Source organism: Sander vitreus, chromosome 10, assembly GCF_031162955.1.
Source record: "Sander vitreus isolate 19-12246 chromosome 10, sanVit1, whole genome shotgun sequence".
NCBI lineage: Eukaryota > Metazoa > Chordata > Actinopteri > Perciformes > Percidae > Sander > Sander vitreus.
Genome location: NC_135864.1, coordinates 32,051,917 through 32,077,026, shown reverse-complemented (window position 1 = coordinate 32,077,026; position 25,110 = coordinate 32,051,917). Strand labels below are relative to the sequence as shown.

Below are 25,110 nucleotides of genomic sequence, written 5' to 3'. Positions count from 1 at the left end.
GACAGAAACTACGCACTATAGCTTTAATGAAACTCATTATGTAATTTGAATTAAATGAATCTTTTTGGTGCTGAATTGACTTGAGTGTTTTAGAATTTGGGATTTATTCGGTGGCAAAATGAACAACATTTAACAATAACTAAACAACTCAATGAGGTGCAGCAGTCAGCGTGCTAAGGCACGGACGGACTGAGTGGGTGGCGAAGTGGCTCAGCAGTGAACAGTAACACTGGCAGTTAACACTGTCGTTTCATGGCAAAAAAGATCCTGTGTGCGTCTGAGCCAGCCTGAGCCAGCTGGCTGCAGTTTTTCTGTGAGTTTGTATATTTCCTCCCACAGTCCAAAGTCTTGCAGGTCAGGTGGACTGGAAACTGCCTGTAGGTGTGAATGTTGTTGTTTGTCTGCATGTGTTGAGTCCTGTGATTGACTGGCGACTTGTCCAGGGTGTGCCTGCCAGGGTGTTGCTCATGCATGCTGGGTAGGCCCCAGCCCCCCGGCCCTGAAGAGGACAAGTGGTTTAGAAAAGATGGCTGGAACTCTCTGACAGAATGACTGATAGCTACTGCTATCAAGCTTATCAAAACTCTTGGTGATGTGTACTGTAAGGTCGCTGGCAATCAAACTACTATACCTCAGTGCTACATTGAAATACACATGAAATGCAAAATTGTAGAGAATCACACAAACGGTCAATTCTTCCTTATTGGTCGTTTTCAGTATCTATTCGTCTATCATCTCTTACAATTGTGACCAAATGTGTGCTACTTCTAGTGGACTTTGTTGCGTCAAGCACATTTGCTATGTGTTCAAGGTGTGATTCAGACACTGCAATAATCTTCTGTCGTCTTTGCTGTACAGGTATGTGTCGGCGCTGACCACGCCAGCGCGCCTGTCTCCCGTGGAGTTCCACTACCCCCCGTTGCCGCCCCAGGTGCCCACCTTCCACATCACCTCGCCCAACACAAGCCACGCCCTCTCCCTGCCCCCCGCCGCTGCCGCCTACCACAGAGAGGACGACCAGCCGCTGCTACGATGCCCCGATGTACGTAGGCAAATATAGTACACACACGTCGATGACACATGTCCTATAACAGGAGCAGCTCAGTGATGGTGACAACATGCAGTTCAGTCAGTTAACGGAAAGGGCTGCTTATGTTCTATTTTTTGTCATTGTCAAGCAATCCCATGAAAAGACCAAAACCAGCAATGCTTTGTTTTGTGACTTCCTGACCCTGTCTGTGGCACTCGGACCCAAGCCCGTGTATTCCTACTCAGAAAGAAAGGGTTACAAATATTTGATTTAAATTTTTGTTTTTAAAGCCGAAATAATTTCCCAAAACACTGGACACTGAAGTTTTTAGTTAGCGTAAGTCAAACAGGAGTAAATAGTGCCTTTGTTGGGGACTATTTCCAGCAGAAGAATAAAACACATTTGGTGCTCTAGTCATGGCAGCAGGACGGTGTATGTGGGGCAGGGGTTGCACAGACTAGTCGACTAGTCAACTTGTCGACTTTGCTGCTCCACAATGACGTTTTGAGCTTAACGTTGACTCACGCAGACACGCAAGAGCTACGGTGCTAATGCTGCAGCCTGCTCTCGAGCATCAGATCAATTGATTATCACACGGCGCCCAACGCAAGAGGTATGAGTAGTGCTACGCTTTAATGGCCATTTAAAATGTGCGCACACATAGCTAGGCACAAACTCAATGCATTGGTTGCCAATGAGGGTGGACAATAGACTGTTACGAAAAAACATTTGATTGACTGACTTTTATCATGGAGATACACGACGCAGGGTCGAACATAATTACTGGTAAAACACTGGTAATACATAACGTCGGACATAACGACTGGTGTGCGTGAAGTTACCACTGGTAAACCCAGTAGTGTGACTAGCGGTGTTGAACCACAAACTGAAAAAAAACGGGTAGTTAAACTCACTGCAAAAGTGCTTGCTGATAAATTGGACAGGTTGGCTAAGCTACACAAAGCAAGTGTTTTAAGAAAATCAATACAAGGGTTAATATTAAAGGGTGATACAATACAGGTACAGAATGCAGAGCATTCCCTTCTCCTGTGATTTATTTAATGACTGAAAATAATTTATGTGGACTTTAAATATGAAGTCATATAACCCCTAATGTGGCATCAGCTGAAAATAAACTGCAGTGTGTGTTCATGGTAATTTAGGAACATGTCAGCCAGTGCAACAGTGTTTTTAAAGGTCCCATGACATGGTGCTCTTTGGATGCTTTTATATAGGCCGTAGTGGTCCCCTAATACTGTATCTGAAGTCTCTTTTATATAGACCTTAGTGGTCCCCTAATACTGTATCTGAAGTCTCTTTTATATAGACCTTAGTGGTCCCCTAATACTGTATCTGAAGTCTCTTTTATGTAGGCCTTAATGGTCCCCTAATACTGTATCTGAAGTCTCTTTTATATAGACCTTAGTGGCCCCTAATACTGTATCTGAAGTCTCTTTTATATAGGCCTTAGTGGTCCCCTAATACTGTATCTGAAGTCTCTTTTATATAGGCCTTAGTGGTCCCCTAATACTGTATCTGAAGTCTCTTTTATATAGACCTTAGTGGTCCCCTAATACTGTATCTGAAGTCTCTTTTATATAGACCTTAGTGGTCCCCTAATACTGTATCTGAAGTCTCTTTTATATAGACCTTAGTGGTCCCCTAATACTGTATCTGAAGTCTCTTTTATATAGACCTCAGTGGTCCCCTAATACTGTATCTGAAGTCTCTTTTATATAGGCCTTAGTGGTCCCCTAATACTGTATCTGAAGTCTCTTTTATATAGACCTTAGTGGTCCCCTAATACTGTATCTGAAGTCTCTTTTATATAGACCTTAGTGGTCCCCTAATACTGTATCTGAAGTCTCTTTTATATAGGCCTCAGTGGTCCCCTAATACTGTATCTGAAGTCTCTTTTATATAGACCTTAGTGGTCCCCTAATACTGTATCTGAAGTCTCTTTTATATAGACCTTAGTGGTCCCCTAATACTGTATCTGAAGTCTCTTTTATATAGACCTTAGTGGTTCCCCTAATACTGTATCTGAAGTCTCTTTTATATAGCCCTTAGCGGTCCCCTAATATTGTATCTGAAGTCTCTTTTATATAGACCTTAGTGGTCCCCTAATACTGTATTTGAAGTCTCTTTTATATAGACCTTAGTGGTCCCCTAATACTGTATCTGAAGTCTCTTTTATATAGATCTTAGTGGTCCCTAATACTGTATCTGAAGTCTCTTTCCTGAAATTCAGCCTTGGTGCAGAATTACAGCCACTAGAGCCAGTCCCACAATGAGCTTTCCTTAGGATGTGCCATTTCTGTGTCTGTAGCTTTAAATGCTATTGAGGAGAGAGAGGGGGGCAAGGTGGAGGGTGGGGGTGTGGCCTTGACCAATTGCCACTCATTTCAAGCAAGATTCCAGATCGGCCCATCTGAGCTTTCATTTTCTCAAAGGCAGAGCAGGATACCCAGGGCTCGGTTTACACCTATCGTCATTTCTAGCTACTGGGGGACCATAGGCAGGCTGGGGGAACTCATATTAATGTTAAAAAACCTCATAAAGTGACATTTTCATGCCATGGGACCTTTAATAGTTTGGAAAAACATGGGAGCTTTGTGGCACAGAGGCAAAGATACTGTATATCAGGCTTTTTTTCTTCAGATTTGTTTGTGTAGGCATCCACCCTGCTGAAGTTCCTTTGAGCAAACCTCTGACAAACTTCCATATTTAACATCTATCAAATCCTCCACTCTGTTTTACGTTTTAGGATGGAAGTTTATACAGGCAGCCCCGGCGTCCGAGGCGACCCTACCTGACGGAGAGCACCGGAAGTCTACCGTCCAGCCCCTACCGCCTCGCTGACGACGAGGCTTACGAGACCACGCAGGAGTACGCCTCTTCGCGGGAACCCATCCGGAGCCGGCGCCGCCCGCGACGCAACCGCCTCAATGGACACATCTCCCAGCGTTCAACGGGCCTACGGGACTACAGCTCACAGAGTTTCAGCCAGTCAGAGGAGGAGGAGGAAGAGGAGGAGGAAGAGGATGGTCACGGGGAGAGCACACCTTTCCTTAGTATGCAGAACATGAACATGGACCCGCCCTTAACCCTTCCGGGTTTCCGTTCATCTTCTGGTGCGGACACACGGACTCACCGCGGGCTGAGTCGGCCGGGGACACGCAGCAACGGGCAGAGCCGCGGCTCCCAGCCGCAGCGCTCCAAGGCTGACAACATGCCCCTTTAAGACTTAACCTGCCCCCCTGCCACCAACCACCCCTCCACTTCACACACTCCCCTTCCTCCTACAGTACACACAACCAGTGGACTAGAGACCTGCACCTAGGAGAAATATTTTTATTTTGTATAACAGACAGATATTCTAAACAAATGAAATATTTATTTTCATTTCAGCAAAAATTGTCTACTAGCTAACAGCAAAGACTTTTTTTATAACGGGGGGGAAATATTTATATGTAAAGTTTTTTGATTTACAGCATTATGAGAGATGAAAAAATAAGAGAATTACGTGCCAATTTTTTCACAAGTTAGATAAATAGAATAATATTGTGGTGCCTTTTGCTGTATGCTGAAGTCGGAGGTCCCATTGAGTTTTTGTAGCCTTTCTTATAAAGACTCCTCGTTTTTATAGAGACCAACCATATTCCTTCCTATTGCTTTGGTTTTTTCTCTGATTTGGGATCTTCCTCTTTTTGAACTGTGATCTGATTATGTCATCATGCAATATTGATTCCTCCTGTGTAAAAGGTGTCTGTTTACATGAGTATGATCCACGCGATGCGCTCGTTTCACAGGGACATTTGGTCACTGACGCAATCGGAAGTGTAGGGTAGTTTTTCTCGGATGATTTTTGGATGAATCACATCGGCCATTTATGTCCTCGTTCGCTGCCTGTCAGTCATTTGTTGTTATTTCTGTGAAAACAAGAGTGTTAGGGAGTTGTTGAGGGGAAGTAACTCCAGATTCCTGCGTAGGTGTTCAGGGTGCTGTCATGACGTTGGTGTTGTGTGTGCGTGCGTGACTGCGTGCGTGGCTGCGTGCGTGGCTGCGTGCGTGCGTGTGCGTGCGTGTGTGTGTGCGTGTGTGTGTGTGTGTGTGCGCGCGTGTGTGTGTACGCATGTGCGTGCGTGCATGTGTGTGTGTACACCTCATGAAACCTCATTCGGTTTGGCGCCTCCATTCACCTTGGAAAGTGTGGTCTCTTGTTTGACTGACATGCTCCTCTCACCAATCCTCACGCTGCCAGAAGCTTCATTGCACTGTAAGAACCTCCCTCCGTGAGCAGTCATTGGCCAGGGAGCTGCCAATCCAACCCAAACCTAACCAATCCAGTTGTAATCCAGCCTGACTCTGGCCTCCCGTGGACTGCCCAGCCCGCCCGTTTCCTATGCCAGCAGCTTAGAGCCGCACTGTGTCTCAGGACTTCCCCATCGCATCACAGCCAAAAGACTCAAAGCAGAGAGCGCACGTCATCTCAGTCACAGTTCAGTCCGCAGGCCAGATCCACATCCCCTCACTCTCCTTCCTGTCCGTCTGTCAGGTTTGTTGCATTCACTCATGGCCATGATTAAAAGAGCGTGGGTTAAAAACTCTTGGAATCAGAAGGGTGATTCAGTTGCTTTTTTTTTTTTTTTACTTTAAAAGGTTGTGTGTATGTGTAAGTGGGCATGTGTGTCGCTGTGTGTGGGTCACGATGAAAAAATGATGCGGAGACCACATCTGTTCACTATGTTGCAGGGGCGTAACTAGGAAAATTCTGGGCCCCCTGAGAGGAAGATATTGCTCTGGGTTCCCCCGTTTTCTTTTTTTTCTTACTAATATAAGCCTGCTACTTTACGGGCCCTCCCAAACTGCGGGCCCCTGGAATCGCCACCACCTTTCACCCCTGTAGCGATGACACGGCTCTAATGGGGAAAAATCGCTTGCAGGTCGCTGCGTGCAAGTTCACACTGCTAGAGAGTGAGTTTCTGAGTCTGATTCTACTTTTTTTCTTTAGCTCACAGCCAAACGGTGGTATATGATAATACTGATTACTGCATCCTTGATTTGCATTCCTATACCTTTATTGATTGAACTTCTTTTGCTTGGTCATATTGACTGAATGATCTGTTATCTGTCTGTCTGTCAGCCCCCTCCACCTCACATCGCCCCTCACCTTCATCTCGTCTTTCTCACCCCCTTCACAAGCAACTAGCAGGTGAATTTAGGCCCCATCTCCAGATGAGTATACTGAACAGCACACTAACAGCAGGCTGATCACGTCAGAAACTCTTCACCTTCAGATACACGTCGGGTTTAGAGACCCTTCCAAGCTCACTGAGGAAAGTTCTACTGTGTCAGATACAATACGTGTCCCTATTAGAGTTAATTTACAATAAGTGGAGTTTTTGTTCTTTTTTTCACACAGGAGATGCATGGATCACAGATATAGAAAGTATTTTTAAAATGGTGAAAAACCCCTTCAGATTCAGGGGAATCATGCTAGAAATTTATTTAAAAAAACAAAAACATTTTTGGGTTCATGGCCCAAAAGGTCTGGATAGTTATGTCTTACTATCACTGTATTCAATCTGGGATTTACAATGTGGAAATACTGCAAGTGAGGGTAGTGTGCTTTTAGAGCTAGTTGAATTGTTAACACCCCCCCCAGCCCCTTTCCTCTTTTTCCTCACCCTGCACTCCCCTATTTGCCCTTTACATACACACATATAATACACGCATCATACACTCCTTACAATCAATGAGCACACAGACACACAAACCCTTATATGACACACACACACACACACACACACACACACACACACGTTTGTCAAGCAGTTTGCCTTTGTCTTTTTTACCTCCCGACTCCCTCTCTCCTCCCTCCTCTCTCCCACCCTCCCTCCCTCCTCCCCCTCTCTTCTCCTCTCACCCCCGACCCCTCTGCATGTCCTAGTGGTACTGGTAGTTGGGTGCATGGAAAAAGCAGCAAGCAAATCGTTTTTCCACTCGGTGAAAAAAATAAAAATGTGTCTTCATTTTAACATTCAGCAATAAATCCCCTTTCTCTTCATGTCCATCATTCTTGGAATATGCTAGAAGATTTTTTGCAAGTTTTATCAAAAACATACTACTTGTAAAAGAAGACAAATCCAAAACCACCCCTTCATATGAAAAATAAAACTTTATTCCTACCATTTTGAAACAGTCCTGTCATCTTTAACAAAAAACAACTGTTGTTTGTTGTTTTTAAAGGTCCCATATTGTAAAAAGTTAGATTTCCATGTCGTTTTTGATTATAAAGCAGGTTGAGGTGCTATGTAAACACTGTGAAAGTGCACACAGCCCGTATTCAAAAAACTGTGCCTTTGAACGAGCCGTCAGGACTTCCGTACGGTTGTGATGTCACAACTATGCTATATATATATATATATATATATATATATAGGTAGAAAGTGCCGCTACAGTGCCAGAGATTCCCGGCTGCATTGATGGTGCAGAGACGCAAAAAGCATATCATGTGTAAGACCTGGAAACGCTGACCAATCAGAGCAGACTGGGATTTTTCCGGAGCAGAGCTTAAAGAGACAGGCTTTAAAACAGAGCGTTTCAAACAAAGGGTCAATACAGGTATATTCAGACAGTATGAGAAAATGTATGTTTTTTAAACATAAACAAATGTAAACATGCTCTAGTAGAAACCCAAAATACAAATATGAACCTGAAAATGAGCACAATATGGGCCCTTTAATTTACAGTTTCGAATCTGTTGTTACTTCTTTATTTATATAAAAAAAGTGGTAATAAATTAAAAGTGCACCAAATGTACAGTAAGAATGGAGTTGCAAAGTTATGACCAGTAGATGGCAGCATTCACCATGTCTATAATTTGATGTGCCATGGACTGAACGGTGGTGCTTTCTGTATGTGAGTAGAAAAAGATTGTAACTTATCATAGAAGATTATTTCCAATATTTCATACTACTCCTAAATGTTTTAGGAAAAAAAATTATTTGGATACAGAATATTAGATAACGGCTCATTGTAGAGTACGATAACTTCACTTTCATTCAAATAGGGGTGTGATTAGTAATAATACTATCTTTTGGCTGTATTCTATTTAGTTTTGCCACTTCCAGGGTCTTGTTACTGTGTATGCTACCTCCCTGTCATGTCTTACTCGTTAATCAGCGATATTAGCAACATCTTTGCTTTTCCTGCTATGACGAGCCAAAATGTGCTGTTGGTCTGTGCCTATATTCAGACCGTGTACTACATTGTCTGTTTAAATTAATTGTTTATAGTTTTAAGAGGCATTTCAATCCAATAGATTATATTGCATGTTCATTTCTTAAAGACATGCAGCAGTGTGTGACAGATTAGACTTTTAAAGCTACTCTCACACACCAGCTGATCTGACAAATCTGACGAGCACAGCGAGGACTCACGCCCCGTTTACACATACGTGGTTATTTTGAAAAACTGAGACATTTCCCTTCGTTTGTGCCCTTCGTTTACACGCAAACGGAGAATTCGCCTCTGAAAATGATTCTTTCTAAAAACTCCGGCCAGAGTGGAGATTTTGGAAAACTTTGTTTGCACGTTTGCATGTAAACTGAGACAAACGGAGGTTTAGGCAGCCGACGTCTGCCTTAAGCTTGGTTGTGAGGATGGCGGGGTAATGTCCTCCTTTTGATGAGGAAAATCATGGTAGATGTGTTGGGGTAGTGCTCTAAAAAGAGGGTCAGTATGTCGGCATATCTACTTACTTTACACGTCTCCCAGTCGATAATTTTGTAGTTTTGTAATCTAAAGTTACATTTAACAGGAGCTCTACCTCCTGGTCAGTCCATACGAATGATGATCATGGCGTCATCTTTGTTCAAAAGAGAAAGAGGAAGTGATTCGTTGCTGTTGTTGCTATTTTCGGGATTCTGATTGGCTAACGTGGGCTTGAGCTTCTCGTTACACTGCCGTAAATGAACACTTTTCTGAAAACTGACAGGTATGTACGATGTTATTTTTGAAAACGGAGAGGGTGAAATGTCCGTTTATGAAAATAGCCGGCCACGTGTAAACGTAGCCTCAGCCGTCTTCTTCACCGCTCTGTATCTCTAACTGGTCTATCTAAATGACATTGTCCTTCAAACCATAGCAGAGTCTGACATATTGTACTCCAGTCACAATTTATGACATTTTCACATTTTGAAGTGTATTTTGTGGCATTTTTCATCATTTGCCTTCACCAGACAATGCAAGGTTGACTGGGAATGATGGGAGGATGACATGCAACAAAGGTCCCTGGCCAGACTCAAACCAGGGATGTTGCAATTATATAGTAAGTGCCTTAATCCCACCAATTTTAGACTTCTCGTTATAGTTTCTCCATCTGACCATTCAGATTCATTTTGAATGAAAAAACAATGACGCAAAGTGTAGAAATGCATCATCAAGTTTTGTCACAATTAGAGCAGCGATGTAAGAACCAAGGAACCAAGGAGCAAGTAACTGGAATTAGAAATGTCTGCATGAAGACATATTTTGCTACTTAAATCAAACTGACTAAATTACTTTAGCTCGATACAATCTTCCCATCTTATTTAATAACCTGATAAACGCGTGTGTGTCTGTGGTTAGTCTGTAATAATCCGTTTCACACTAACCGAACTACAAGCCACATTTTTGCATTTAAGGAGTTTGACAATTAGTTCAGAAATTGAGTGAGTTCATTGGAAATAGTGGTGTGAAAAAATAATCTGAACTCAAGGTCTTCTACTAGTCCCCCCCCCCCGGAGTCCTACATTATGTCAACCAGTTTGAAGCTTTGAAACGCATCAACCACTCTCAACTTGTATAACGTTCCAGAAGAATCTAGTAAGTGGACCTTGAGTTAAGCTTAATCTATGACCCTAGCTTAATATTTAGCTTTATTTAGCTATAATTAAATAATTCTTTGTCCATTGATAATATTCTCTGAACAAACAACAGATATGTACTTGTTTATTTTTGTTTTGTTTTTTAAAAAACACCATAGTTTATAATTCAAATATTCATCAAGGACATGATTTAAAAGGGAACTATGCCCATTTTCAAAATTCATACGTTATGGTCTAAGACAGTCCAAAAATGATAGTAAACATGAACAACTCCAAAATTAAAAACTAGAGTGCTAAAACTCAAATTGGTGATGTCATCAAGCACAAAGTGTGGAACTGCTCCATAGACAATACTTTTGGAAAGATGTTATAGATGACACAAAGAGCCCCCAGGGGAATGAATGGGAGTATATGTAACCTTTTCTGTGTCAGAACTGAGGACACGACAAAAGGACAAAGCTCATTTGGGTATAAAAAAGAAAAATAAATTGTCTGTGTAGCAGTTTAGACTTTATACGGGATGTCATCACAAGTTTCAGACCTACATCTGGTATCTGGCTCTGAGAGAGAATAGCTGCTGTTCACAAATGTTGATTGAACGTCTCTTGGCCATGGGAATAACATATTGGAATTCTAAATCCTCCTGTTGTCCTCGGGTCTAATCTGACCCATTTTCAAGAAGTTTCTACATCACAAATTTGGGTTTCTTTCAACCAAATTGTCAAAGAAAATAATGTTGATGGTTCCATACAACGCTCTTCACAAGTAAGTACACTCTTCATTGAATGTAGGTGTTTTATTCTAATTTATAGCATTTGGAGAAAAAAAAGACAAAAGAACGCTGAAAAAAGTCAGAAAAAGCTTCATAAATTGGAGGAAAAAACTTGACAAAAACATCGGAAAAAGTGACATAAAAATTGGAAAAAAGTGACAAAAAATGGACAAAACATCAGGAAAAGTGACAAAACGTCGGAGAAATTGACAAGTGTCCATCCAACCATCCATCTTCGTCCCCTTATCCGGTATCGGGTCTCACCCTATCTCTAAGGGAGACGCCAGCCACCCTCCTGAGGAAACCCATTTCAGCCGCTTGTACCCTGGATCTTGTTCTTTCGGTCATGACATTTGACAAGTGTCGAAAACGAAAAAAGAAACGTTGAAAAAAAAAGTTTGAATTTAAACGATGAGAAGACAACACAAGGGTTAATTTAGTTGATGTTCCCCTTTATTGACTCTTGTTGCCAATTCTCTCTGGCTTTCTTTTGACCTCTCTAAGCCAGGAAAACCCAGAGTGGGTTTCATACCTGAAAGTGTTGCAACACAAAATGTTCAGCATGCCAGACATACTCGTGTCACTTCAAGCACTCAGGTATCCTCCCCAATATACCTGTTTTACCTGATGAGTGAATGGCCTTGGGGTGGATGAGACCGATACAAGGCATTTTCTGTAGGGGATTTGCTGCTTCTATAGACACGTTGACATAACAGAGTAAAACCTGTTTGAGGAGTACAGTCACTAGACTCGTGCTGACATGAGTCAGTAACAAAAAGTCATGGTCTGTTGCCTTCCTATTTAGATCTCGTACAGATTGTTCCGGTGGCCCTTGTTGGTGGCTGATATTACACCTTTACTCATCACCAATGAAGGAATAACATTTCATTCCAGTTTTCTCTCTTTCTCGTGTCCCATGTCCTCCTTCAACTGGATCAGCAGCCTCATTTGTCAGCGAGCCATATTACTTTAGTCTAGAAAAGAGAATCTTGACTGGGACTTTCTGGATTCCATCTTGTGAGAAAGGAAATCTTTCTTGATTTTTTTTTTCTTCTGTGAATTGAGCTGATAACGGGGCTGTCAGACTGCTAGCAAGGACCACCAGCTTTGCTTATCGAAAAGGATTTGGTGAATGTGGGAGTCTTCACTTAAAACAGGTAAGCAAAGAAAGCTGCCGACTCTTCATTTAGATTTCAGCACTCACACTAGGAGAAGATGATCACATCTCGGTAAGCTCATCATACTGTAAGATTATTATTATTCTTCTTCTTCTTCTTTTACTTCATTACCTCCCGATTTTATGTGTATCTGTGTAAGATAGCAGGATTAGCTTGGATTGATCATTTATTTATTTTCTCCATTTCATATTTACTTGTCTCTGTACAGCACTTAACATGTATTTATTTACTGCGCTGTTTCCAATGTTTCCAGTTAGCTTCTGGTCCAGTGTGGCAGGTGTACCTTGTTTCCATTTCAATCAGGAGAGACTCCGTTGCAGATATGCTAAGATTTATTTATAAGCTACATATGCAAAATATGAAATGTACAAAGTCTTTGGAGATTAGACTCCATCATATAAAATATTTTTTAAAGGGTTAGAGAAACCAAGACATATCCCCCGATGGAGTGTAGACACTGGAGATGGTGGTGAAAGAGCAGGAAGACCGTATCGAAGGAGTCAATGGGAGTGGTCTACCGTGGGTGATGACGACTGGAGGTGGAAGGGGAGGGGGATGGTTGCACTCTTTGCCTGAAATGACAACTGACAGCCGCAGAGGAGAGAACAGATTTAAAACAGGGATGTCATGCTGTGATTGGCTTGTGAAATACATGGCCGATTCTGATGGTTTAACTGAAAAGTGAACGCCCCGAAACAGCTGATCAGTTTTAGGAGGGAGGTGATGAAGTTATAGAAGTCTCCCTGAAAGAATTTACGCTGAGCTTCATTTGTGGTGGGGAATTTTGTGTTTGTTACTGTTGTGCTGTCAATGTTTTATGTTTGTCATGGTCCTTGATGTGATTTGATGCCTGCTGCAGATCAAATTTCCTTCGGGATAATAAAGTTGAAAGTGGAAGTTGATACAATCAGAAACTCCAGTACATACTAAATGGACCTTTTGATGAGATTGTTTTGAAAACTTTCAAACATTGCCTCTTTCCTTTCTCTCTCATGACTTTGTTTACTCTCTGTATACTCTGTACACACCAACCTCTTCATTTCATGGTACATTTACTGTATTTTGATACTCAAAGCTGTGTTTTTTTTACACAGATTTAAGATTTGTCCAAACTAACACACTATTTGTGTATTTGCAGTTAAATGGCGCGGTGCTACTGTCGCTGGTGGAGAGTGTTAATTTGTGTGTGCACACCATGCATCTCCCTGGCCCTGCTGTTCGTCTACATTACCGTCATGTTGTGTATGGTCATGAATGGAACAACAACGTCGGGGACAGTCGTTGCCTCGGGAAACAACCCTAACACTTTCTGGGCGCTACACCAGCATGGGGACGCCTTTTGGAACCGTCTCCAGCGGACCCTCGACAACCATTTCAACCCCATCCTGTGCCCCAACAACACCAAGAGGGGATTTGAAAATGATACATTTAATGAGTCCCTAATGGCACAAGGTTTCTCTGAAGTTATCAACTTGAACAGCACGAGGAGAAACTTTGACCAGCTACCACAGCAGATACAGGAGTTTATAAACCACATGCAAAGGAGAGACTACCCAGCCCTCCTCCAGCCAGATGGAGTGTGTGGAGCTGGGACAAAGGAAGAGAAGGAGGCCCCTCTGCTTCTTCTGGCCATCAAGTCAACAGGGCAGAATTTTTTGAACCGGCAGGCCATTCGACGTACCTGGGGCCAGGCAGGATGGGTAGCAGGACCGAAGAGGAACGGAAATGGAGGAGAAGGTGGAGGATACATCCGTAGGGTGTTCCTGCTAGGCAAAGGAAGTACTGAGGTACTGGGTGTGAATGCATTATTGCAGATGGAGAGTAAACAGTATGGAGACATTCTGCAGTGGGACTTCAAGGACACATTTTTCAACCTCACCTTAAAAGATGTGCTCTTCTGGAGCTGGTTCAAACGCTCGTGCAGCCGGACTCGCTTCGTCTTTAAGGGGGACGACGACGTCTTCGTCAACACCCCCAAAATGATAAGCTACCTCCGGGACCAGCTAAAGAAGCCACAAGCACACAAGACACTACGAGACTTCATGGTTGGAGATGTGATAGCTGCAGCTGTACCAATCCGATTCAACAAGTCCAAGTACTTTATGCCAGACAGTTTCTACAAGGGCTTCTATCCTTTGTATGCAGGCGGTGGAGGGGTGGTGTACTCAGGATTGTTGGCCAAACGCCTACACGACATGTCTAAAAGGCTTAACCTGTTCCCCATCGATGACGTTTATGTGGGGATGTGTATGGTTCGGCTCAACGCTCAACCCATCCACCACCCTGCCTTCCTCACGTTTGACTTCCCTAACAAAGAAGAGGAGGAGCTGTGTTCCTATCACACAATCCTATTGGTCCACAAACGAAGCCCCGACAAGGTAGTTAAACTGTGGGCCCACGTGAAAAAGACACAGGCACAGTGTTGGGATGTGCCCCTGAGAGAGGCAAACAAGTAGAAGAACAAACTGGAAGACCATCCAAAGTTTCTCTGTTTTTTTAAGATTGTCAATTTTGCCACGACAGTCTGATAGCACATGTTTAGTGAGCTGCTGTCAGTCGTAAAGAGGTGACACTGTATTAACTGCACTGTATTTATTAACTTCAGGCATCCATGTTTTGGGGTCATATTTAAATATATGTATTCCTTTCACCTGAAAGGCCACCGATTGCCATTCATTATATTTCATATTTATAGTCGATATATTATGACTTGATGCTGTAAATCATCATGACTATCATCATGTCTACTCATTCTTGACATTTTGTCAAGTTATATCATCGATTTTCGAAATGAATGTACACATACCAGTGTTTTACCACAAAACGATAACATAGCTGTGACATGCAGACATGATGTTTGCTACAATATGTATGGAGTTAAACTGTGGAATGAATTAGAAATTGACTTGAAAAAGTGTAAAACAATCGACCGATTTAAAAAAATTATTTAAACATATGGTGATTAACAAATATAATGGTTGAATACCAGAAGGTACACAAAATGTATTGGACTTCTTGTGTTGTACTGGGGTACAGTATACTGTAGTATAGTGTATACTTCGTTTCTGTAACTTTCATTTTTGTATTTCTTGTATCTATGTATGTGTATATATATATATATATATATATATATATATATATATATATATATATATATATATATATATATTTGTATTAGTGTTGTTGTTGTTGTTTTTTGTTTTTTGCTTTGTTTGTTTTTATTCAGTTCATTTTTGCTTTGTTTGTGGGAGTAAAAACAACAATGTTATTTTCTGAATGTTATCAGGGCACTGACTGTTGTGAGTTACAGATGGCCGGAAAAAATAAACTAAACTAAAACAATATATTCCCTAACTAACCCATTAAGTCTGCAAGTGTTTTGTCATATGGGACTGACATAAAATGAATAATATGTCAAATAAATAAATAATAATAATCAAAAACGCTATAAAATGCAATAGAAAATGGTCAGCAGTAACGTAAAGTGCACACTTGTGCTGCAAGAAGACAGTTGTTTAGCTTAAATGCTATTAAAAAAGCTATTGTGACAGTAGCACACGTGGTGAAGAGACAGGTGTGAACAGACTCAGTGATGTGTGTTATGCTTACATTAGCCACTTTAAGCTAGTGGTCTTATCGCACCAAGTAAGCATGTGTATTGAATTGTACTGAATTGAGAAATAGTGTTTTAATGCTTATGATTTTGATTTTTCATTTGTAAGAGAAACAATGTGTTATTTCTTCCCTCAAAAAGGTCTCACTTTAAGGGCTAGTAAAATCTCAAATCATCTCTTTTTATGTACATAAAGTGTATGCTCAAAGCAATTATGCAGCCATTGTTAGGATGATGTTTGAGTTTACAGTTGAGCCAGTTTTGCAGTGTTAAAAGTGGAAAGGTCTCCCCGCAGCATGTTTACATCATCTGAGTTCAATGAGCAGCTGGTGTCAACCAATCAGCTTCCAGTGATGTTTTACAATCTGAAAAGTCTGTTTTCACTTCATTGAGGCTTGCTATAGAGAACTGTCTAGCCAATGTGATTAATGAGTAAAAATATTTTCTTCTTGTACGTTCCTGTATTTATGTTTTTTCATATCCGAATAAACATTTAATTGACACCAATGGACTTATTTACATTCTGCTTTGCTTAAGCAACTAGTACAGACATTTGTGTAAGTGATGTGCTGGTATGATAGCAAATGCATAAAAATAATCTTTCTTCCAAACGTGATAATCCAAGTGTCTGGAGTGCAGAGCCCTGGGACATGGGCTGACACAAAAGGGGGAGTCTTTCTGTGTGACAAGGTTCCCAATGAGCAAAGGGGGGACATGTATTATTTATTATTTTATTATATTTATCAATACTATGACTTTTTTCACTTTCTTCGACATACTATACCATGGCTTTTTTTTCACTTTTTTTGACATGCTATACTGTGTGTTTTTTTTAAACTTTTTTTCTGCATATGATACTATGACCTTTTTCGACATACTATACAATGGCTTTTTTTCAACATACTATTCTATGACGTTTTTTGACTTACTATAGTATGGCTTTTTTATCAGTTTTTTTCGACATACTATATGACTTTTTTTCACTTTTTTCAACATACTATAATGTGGCTTTTTTATAATTTTTTTTCAACATACTATACTACGACTTTTTTATCACTTTCTGTGACAAACTATACTATGACTTTTTTCGACATACTATATGACTTTTTATCACTTTTTTGACATACTATACTATGACTTTTTTTCACTTAAAGGTCCCATGGCGAGAAAATGTCACTTTATGAGGTTTTTTTTAACATTAATATGAGTTCCCCCAGCCTGTCTATGGTCCCCCAGTAGCTAGAAATGGTGATAGGTGTAAACCGAGCCCTGGGTATCCTGCTCTGTCTTTGAGAAAATGAAAGCTCAGATGGGCTGATCTGGAATCGTGCTCCTTATGACATCATAAGGATGTCATAATGCTCCTTATGACATCATAAGGAGCAAGGTAACCTCCCCTTTCTCTGCTTTGCCTGCCCAGAGAATTTGGCCCATCCATGAGTGAGAGACATCATGGCTTTCAAAGGAGCAAAGTGGCAGTTGGTCAAGGCCACACCCCCACCCTCCACCTTGCCCCCCTCCTCCTCAATAGCATTTGAAGCTATAGACACAGAAATGGCACATCCTAAGGAAAGCTCATTGTGGGACTGGCTCTAGTGGCTGTAATTCTGCACCAAGGCTGAATTTCAGGAGAGACTTCAGATACAGTATTAGGGGACCACTAAGGTCTATATAAAAGAGACTTCAGATACAGTATTAGGGGACCACTAAGGTCTATATAAAAGAGACTTCAGATACAGTATTAGGGGACCACTACGGCCTATATAAAAGAGACTTCAGATACAGTATTAGGGGACCACTACGGTCTATATAAAAGAGACTTCAGATACAGTATTAGGGGACCACTACGGCCTATATAAAAGAGACTTCAGATACAGTATTAGGGGACCACTAAGGTCTATATAAAAGAGACTTCAGATACAGTATTAGGGGACCACTAAGGTCTATATAAAAGAGACTTCAGATACAGTATTAGGGGGACCACTAAGGTCTATATAAAAGAGACTTCAGATACAGTATTAGGGGACCACTACCGCCTATATAAAAGAGACTTCAGATACAGTATTAGGGGACCACTACGGCCTATATAAAAGCATCCAAAGAGCACCATGTCATGGGACCTTTAAAAACACTGTTGCACTGGCTGACATGTTCCTAAATTACCATGAACACACACTGCAGTTTATTTTCAGCTGATGCCACATTAGGGGTTATATGACTTCATATTTAAAGTCCACATAAATTATTTTCAGTCATTAAATAAATCACAGGAGAAGGGAATGCTCTGCATTCTGTACCTGTATTTTATCACCCTTTAATATTAACCTTTGTATTGATTTTCTTAAAACACTTGCTTTGTGTAGCTTAGCCAACCTGTCCAATTTATCAGCAAGCACTTTTGCAGTGAGTTTAACTACCCGTTTTTTTTCAGTTTGTGGTTCAACACCGCTAGTCACACTACTGGGTTTACCAGTGGTAACTTCACGCACACCAGTCCCGGTAATTATGTTCGACCCTGCGTCGTGTATCTCCATGATAAAAGTCAGTCAATCAAATGTTTTTTCGTAACAGTCTATTGTCCACCCTCATTGGCAACCAATGCATTGAGTTTGTGCCTAGCTATGTGTGCGCACATTTTAAATGGCCATTAAAGCGTAGCACTACTCATACCTCTTGCGTTGGGCGCCGTGTGATAATCAATTGATCTGATGCTCGAGAGCAGGCTGCAGCATTAGCACCGTAGCATCACTTTTTTCAACATACTATTCTGTTTTTTTTCACTTTTTACAACATACTATACTATGACTTTTTTATCACTTTCTTTGAAGGCTTCATCATCAGTTTTTTCGACATGCTATACTATGACTTTTTTCACTTTCTTCAACATACTATACAAGCAAACATAAAATATTCCACTTGTTTTTTAAATTATTGGTATTATTCCACATTTCAGTGAAATTCTTAATTAAAACCATTCCCACTTTTCTCACTACCTTACCTTCTTACGCAATTATGCCAGAAATCCAGTTTTGCTTTAGCAATTTAGCTTTCCAGCATTCACAATAATTTTTCTGCAGGAAATGCATTTTCTAGTAAATAATCAGTCTTTAAGAACTTGTTAGCATCAATGTTTATTAAAGTCTGCAAAGCAAAAATATTTCACAGTAGTTCACAGGATTACAGGCATCCTTTACATACAAAACCACTCAATCAGTAAAAGAGTAAAGTGATGCACTCAGCACCACTTTATTTGCATGTCTTACTGTGTCAAGTAGAAAGTTCCTGGAGATCTGGTTCCACTGGCAGTACAAATGTACTGCTTGGTAAGTGGCTTTATGTCCTATATGTGAGCTACTTTTTGGGAATTTGTAGATATGGTGGAAAAAATGTGTTTACTTTCATATCCACTGGCAACAGTTTCGAGGAGAGATGGTTCTTTGAACGTGAGCAAAAAGACATTCTTTACAAGGAGAAAGATGTGGAGAGGATCAAGTCCAAGTGATGAAAAACACAACTTAAGAATGAATCTATTTCCAAAACCTTCATCATTACACAAACCAAAATCAGCAACTGGGTAAGGAATGTCAGAAAAAGATGAGGCACACAGCAGTCACAATGAACAACTATGCATCTTGATCTTTCGGTGCTTTTAACACAGCGAATCCCCATGGCTATCAGCTGCAATCATTTGAAAATCAAATCAACACAATCAGCACTACAAGGAGCTCTGCACAAGAGCGGTTTACAGTCCTGCTAGTTAAAACAATATCTTTTTAAGGGACCAGTGAAACTGGAGCTGTTTAGATTCTCAAGAAAAAAAGTAGTTCTGCCAACGGTGTAAAGATTGAGTTATGCAATTTTTGTGAGTTTCCACCAGATTTATTTTGTCCTATGGAGGAGGATGAATGGATCTAACAGTTTACATTAACATCATCCTGCAAATGTACAGTATGGCCTGGGTGTAGCGTATACCCTGTAGTGTACTTTAGTAATGGCTGCACTGGAGGTCAGAATATAAACATGCTTGAGTTTGTGACACATGCTCAGACACTGACAGTACAGTAGAAATTGATCCTAGAGAATTTCAAACTGACATGGGATTCTTATTCAATTTCAGTTAAAGTGTGACGATACTGGGATTTTTTATTCAAACAAACAAGACTTATTTTGTTCCATTAAGTTTAAGTCCATTCAATGAGCCCAGCCATTTATCGCTACAACAGGCCAGAGTCCAGAGGGAGCTGTTGCATCAGGATCATCATTTCAAATCATCAGTCATCCCGCAGCAGCAGAGCACACGGTCTCATAATTTCCACAAATCTCACTCTTGATTGTCCGTGTCCTCGGTGCTGCGAACTATGAACCATTTTCTGTCCTTTTCTCTTTGTCATCATCTTCTTCCTCACTGTCCTCCTCACTCTCACTGTAGTGGTAGTTACAGCGGTTGGTGTTTACAAAGATGTCACTTTCATCATCTTCAGAGTCACTGAATTCCTCGTCTTTCTCCTCCGTCTCCTTTTCCTTATCCTGCTGTTTGTCCGTCTTGTCCTGCTCTGGCGGCTCCTCCGTAAACCCCTCTGGCCTGGAGGAAGTCAAGGAAAAAACACAATACACTCAGTTACGCTTTGCAAAATTTTGGTTTATCTGTGTTTTAAGCCCGCCAACGTCTCCTTCCAGGCAGCGCTGCCTGGAAGGCACTAGGATTAGGCAATGGTTAAGGTTAGGTGCCTTGAAGTCAACGGTCGCAGCGCTGCCTGGAGGGAGACGTTGGGGGATTAAAACACCATCGAGCAATATTGTGCTGTGTGTGTGTGTGTGTGTGTGTGTGTGTGTGTGTGTGTGTCCTGCTGGGTTCTCACTCACCAGAGGTGTAGTTTTTGCAGGTTCTGAATGTGATCTTTGTAGAGAATGAAGCTGATCTCTGCCTTCACCTTCTCTCCTTCCTCAATGGGATCCACAATCACATAGTCACCTTGGGGATCAGAAAGCAGACATATATGAAATGTGAACCAAAAACAAAGCTTTTTTTTTTTTTTATAAATTAAGAGAAATTGAGATTTTGTTTCAGCCAGTACTTACAAATGCATCATTGAACTTGTGACTTATATTGTCCCTTTCCCCATTTTATTAGGATTATATCGTCAGTTTTTACATTGAACTGGAGGGATTATCAATAATAAATACTATTGGTTGAGACTGGTAAGATGTTAAATGGAGCTAACAAAAAAGGCAAACTCAAGCTATACTTTATTTAAAAAAAAAAAAAAAGTACATGTATGTATCATTAGAGTACTACTCTATTATTTATAACCCCTCAAGTACAATGTGAAAGCTCATGCATATTGTTGAAATATTATTGAATTGTATTTTCTTTATTGGATCTGACAGTCAGTTGTTGACTACTTACAGACGATACAACTACAAGGCTACTTCAATATATGGCACTGAAACTTAGCACAAGTTAGACTTCATGATGTTCTGGACCTTTGCTTGAGGACGTTTTCAGTAACTAGGCAAGCAACGTGAAATTACTTTTCTCTGACTCGGTTATTTCTCGGACTGTTGTCTCTTGTCTCGTCTAACCCCTGTGTGTGTATATCTCACTCACTGACTTGAGTGGCAATGCTTATGGGAATGCACAGATTTGATTGGCTGAGTAGCATCACGTGAGTGGTGATTTAAAAACGCATTCACCTGGTCTGAGAGTTTCCTGGCCCACTAAACCAGCGCTGTAAAGGTTAGAAAAGCTGTGCCAGTTAAAATGGAAACACTCCATCAAAAGGTAATAATTCTCAATAATTTATCAGTCATAGGTCCAGGTTCGGATAGGATGGCGTCTGGGTCCGGACCTATTAGTGACCTCTGATCTAACATCTTATTTCTTTTCTCTCTTTATTTCTTGGTTGGTTATATATTCTAGTCTGTTGACTATGTGTTGAGGACGTCAGAGACATTGACAAAAGGGGTTGGTGATGTAATGTAATGGATGCTGATGTTGTCGTTGATTATATTGTGTCATATTTGTAAGGCTAATATGCACTTTTCCTACCCTGTGTAGGCTACTTTGATGCTGCTACCCATGCACCTTGTACTGGTACAGTATTTATTCGGTTGGAACGGTTGTATTCCAGTTTTTACTGTTTAGGCTTACTCTAGTCCCCCCCACCCCACTCCACTATATTACTATATACCCCACTTATACCTGCTGCACACCCAATTGCCCTTCGGAGACACAAATAAAGTTGAAAAATCTTCAAAAAATCAAGTGTGAAAACTACAGAGTCTGATTTTCAGAAAGTTTATGATGATTTCTAAAAACTAATATTGCATAGTTATATGGTATTTGACAGGGAAATGTTGCCACTTGTTTCCCCAATCTGAGTCCAGGGCTATAGTTAAAAGGTACCCTGGAGTTTTAGATCTCTAGTAGCACTACGGAGAGGTTTGGTGTTTTCTTTTTTTGAGTGGGTCCTCAACCAGCTTTTGTAATTGATACCGAATGATCTATGTAATAATCTTTAATATTTCAATTAAACATCCCACCTCATCACTTACCTCTCTTGATCCAGAGGTTCTTGCGGAACTTGGGGGGCATGCTCACCAGGAAAGTCACACCCTGGGCCGTGACAGCTTCATGGAGGTTGTTACCACGGCTACCAGTAACCTACAAGTGCACAGGTAGAGGATGATGAAGGAGTGAAATGTTTCATTTGCCGTTATGTGGGTGGTTGTTTACGGTCCATACGTTAAATACAATGCAGTCCACGCTAGGGGTGGAACGGTACATGTATTCGTATTGAACCGAAACGGTACAGGCGTCACGGTTCGGTGCATGAATTTACACAGAGAATACACGGTATAAAATAAATAAAACTTGAGTGCAAATTAATTAATGTAACTACAGTTAGATATGCAGGTTCTTTAGGGACACCTAATCTGTAGCCCCGCCTTAGCTCTGAAGCTCGGATTGGCGCCCAGTGAGACGGCCCAGTGAGTGAGTCTGTCAAGTATGGCGAGTTAGATGACCCGCCGGCCTCTTTAAGATCGCAAGTTTGGGAAAACTTTCCAACTTCTCCTCCCTACAGTGCTTAACCAGCCTTTAGATACAAAGAGGGCCCAAATCACTGAAGCAATCGGAATTTACATGTCATCTTCAATGAGCTCGTATTCACTCGTAGAGGAACCTGGCTTCAAGTATTTGCCCTATGTACTCAAACCTCGTTACAACCATAGACAGTATATAAGAATGGACCAACAGATCCCGTTGCTCTGGACGGAGACCAGTGAAGGATATTAGAAGCACTTTTCCGGTGATGGCTGAGCGTTACTGAGCAGCCTCCAACTGAGAGAGACGACGTAGATGTGACGTGAGCAACCTGTCTGAAAGTTGGAAGTCTTCTGGTAGCTGTGCCAAGAGAAATCTCAATCATTCCCAATCTTGCAGAGACGGAGAGCGTAGGTATATGTAAGGAGATAACATAGACACAGGCTAATTACTGCTAACTAAAATGCTAGTTAACATTAATAATTAAACTTAAACAGCTAATGTAAGTCCAAACTGCCTGTGAGCTTCTCCTGTACTATACGGTAATTCCTCTACTATGAGACAGTAAGTCGCGTGGTTATGACACAATCGTTAGCCTATTTTTACAAAAACGTCTGGTACGGAGCTATAACGTGAGGTACAAGGTAATGGAGCCTTTTATACATTGTCGTGTTTCTTTATAAATAAACAACGGACAAATAGAGTCTTTAAACGCTTCAGATGTAAAGTTATTCGCTGTCAAGTGACGTCAAAATGAATGGCAGTCAATGTAATGCTAACAGGAGGTGATGGCTTGTTAGCATCAAAATGGCGCCATAGGAGCTACGCGTTGTGAGGAGAAGCTTACCCCCTTGGTTACAACATGCCATCCCATCCACATATGAGGCAAACTGTAGTCCCTTCCATAATATACAACGAAACACGGACGTTGATGGAGCACGAATTGTCAGCTGCACCCTCCGTTTCACTAACGACTGATGGTTGGACTTCTTGTGCTACGGAAAGCGATCTCACGGTGACTGCTCATTTTATTAACTGAGTGGTAAATGAAAGCGTCAGTTCTTTCTCGGTCTGACCTATTGGTACAACCTAAAACACGGCAATAATTAACCATTTTCCTTGACGGCGTTGGGGATCTACTTCAGTGCCTGTGCTTTGTTGTGATGCGGAGTACCTCCAATATGGCGACTTCGGGTCTGATGACACGTCGTGAAAACCCTCTATTGTTTACATCTTACTTTACACACTTCAGGCTGTTGCAGCTAGCTCAGGGGAGATGATGACACTAGGTGGTACAGCCTGAGTCACGCACAATAAAAAAAAAAAATTGCCTTCTGCATTTTTGTTTTGCTTTTCCCTCCATTGTACCGAACCGTGATGTCTGAACCGAGGTATGAACCGAACCGTGACTTCTGTGTACGTCCCACTCCTAGTCCACACACATCTCACCTTTACAATCTGCTGGTTTTCTGTGGGCGTGACAAAGTCTCCATAAACCTCCTTGACAACGTGTTTGCGTTTGGTGGCCTGTGACATCATAAACGGTGAGCTTCAGGTTTCTTCGCCAGCTGAGAACAGAAGATAAACAGTGAGGTAGCTAGCTAGTCAAGTAACGATACATTAAGAGACAAGACATTGAAACAGGAGATTTGATAAACCACACGACAAAAATCAAAACTGACAAGTTAACGTGAAAATTAGCCAAGCTTAGACAAATTAACTTAACGTTAGCTTAGCAACTTTTACAAACTTTGGCTACTGCAGTGATTTCAATGATGGTTCACGTTAGACGAATGACAATACTTAACATTCCATTTACCTATATATCTAGTAAGCTAGGAACGTAAGCAAATAGTTGCTTTCTTACAATTAACGTCAATATAACATTACCATCAACTAGCTAGCTAAACCGGTTCTAAACCGTCACTGCCCTTACTAGTGCATTCGCTGACTAGTGATGCTAACATGAGCAAGCTATGTCAACATGCAGCTCAACCATGTTAGCTAGATAACTAAATTACCTTGAAAGAAATAAAAGAATATTTGTGTCTCTTTAAAGCAGAACGTTTTTCTGGCCAGCTTGACAGCAGCTAAAAACTACTTTGGAGAAAAGACACGTTGAAGTGTCTTATCAGTAAAGCTAAACCGCATGCGTTTCTTTAATTCCTTCCTGTTGTCTGACATCACCAAATGTTACGCTTCCGGTGTATGGTGGTCTACCCTTTTCAAAATAAAGGTTGATGTATATTTGACTTTAATTTGTAGGCTAATCTCGCATCGACAGACTTTAACCCACAGCGTTTCGGAGGGACATGTGATGAGGGTTTAGAATTACACACTTAACATTTCAGATAAAGACAGTGATACTACAATTCAACTTTGTCACTTCAGCATCAATTGTTATTCATTGTCTGATTATATTAGTATCTCATTGAATCAGATTGTTACTAGATTTAAAGTCTAGTGATCTAGTGTTTCCGTGGCAGTGCCTTTGCATTGTGGGAAATAGAGTTTCATTTTCTCTCAATTTGAGCAACATTCAAGATCACTAGCATTCAATGTTGCCAACCTGTTCTAACATAATACACAAGGAGACATG

At 41.1% G+C, this 25,110-nt stretch overlaps 3 protein-coding genes and 1 long non-coding RNA gene across 6 annotated transcripts in view; 2 read left to right on the top strand and 2 right to left on the bottom strand.

Moving 5' to 3' along the window:
• The window catches only part of nrg2b (neuregulin 2b), a 61,374-nt gene extending 54,685 nt beyond the window's left edge, over window positions 1–6,689 (top strand). Inside the window, exons 10-11 of the mRNA XM_078261158.1 lie at window positions 859–1,042; window positions 3,798–6,689. Of these exons, the coding sequence (XP_078117284.1) occupies window positions 859–1,042; window positions 3,798–4,274 (661 nt within the window). The 3' untranslated portion in view covers window positions 4,275–6,689. The remainder of the gene's footprint in view (window positions 1–858; window positions 1,043–3,797) is intronic.
• LOC144524712 (uncharacterized) lies at window positions 90–8,902 on the bottom strand. The gene is made up of 2 exons (XR_013502633.1): window positions 8,797–8,902; window positions 90–499 (listed from the first exon to the last, which is right to left on the bottom strand). It is a non-coding gene; the product is annotated as an uncharacterized LOC144524712 (long non-coding RNA).
• Window positions 8,893–14,983, top strand: LOC144524711 (N-acetyllactosaminide beta-1,3-N-acetylglucosaminyltransferase 2). Of its 2 annotated transcripts, none has more exons than XM_078261161.1 (2): window positions 8,893–9,032; window positions 12,992–14,983. In XM_078261161.1, the coding sequence occupies exon 2, from the start codon at window positions 12,996–12,998 to the stop codon at window positions 14,307–14,309; it is 1,314 nt and encodes a 437-aa protein (XP_078117287.1). In that variant the 5' UTR covers window positions 8,893–9,032; window positions 12,992–12,995; the 3' UTR covers window positions 14,310–14,983. The 2 variants fall into 2 exon arrangements, with proteins under 2 accessions (XP_078117287.1, XP_078117286.1); XM_078261160.1 differs by lacking the exon at window positions 8,893–9,032 and adding an exon at window positions 9,069–11,832.
• Window positions 14,984–18,578: 3,595 nt separating this feature from the next.
• eif1ad (eukaryotic translation initiation factor 1A domain containing) lies at window positions 18,579–24,698 on the bottom strand. 2 transcript variants are annotated; one of them, XM_078261156.1, is made up of 5 exons: window positions 24,533–24,698; window positions 23,961–24,079; window positions 22,022–22,130; window positions 20,330–20,438; window positions 18,579–20,048 (listed from the first exon to the last, which is right to left on the bottom strand). In XM_078261156.1, exons 2-5 carry the CDS (start codon window positions 24,048–24,050, stop codon window positions 19,823–19,825), a joined length of 534 nt encoding a protein of 177 aa, XP_078117282.1. In that variant the 5' UTR covers window positions 24,051–24,079; window positions 24,533–24,698; the 3' UTR covers window positions 18,579–19,822. The 2 variants fall into 2 exon arrangements, with proteins under 2 accessions (XP_078117282.1, XP_078117283.1); XM_078261157.1 differs by lacking the exon at window positions 24,533–24,698 and adding an exon at window positions 24,331–24,418.
• Window positions 24,699–25,110: the final 412 nt, after the last annotated feature.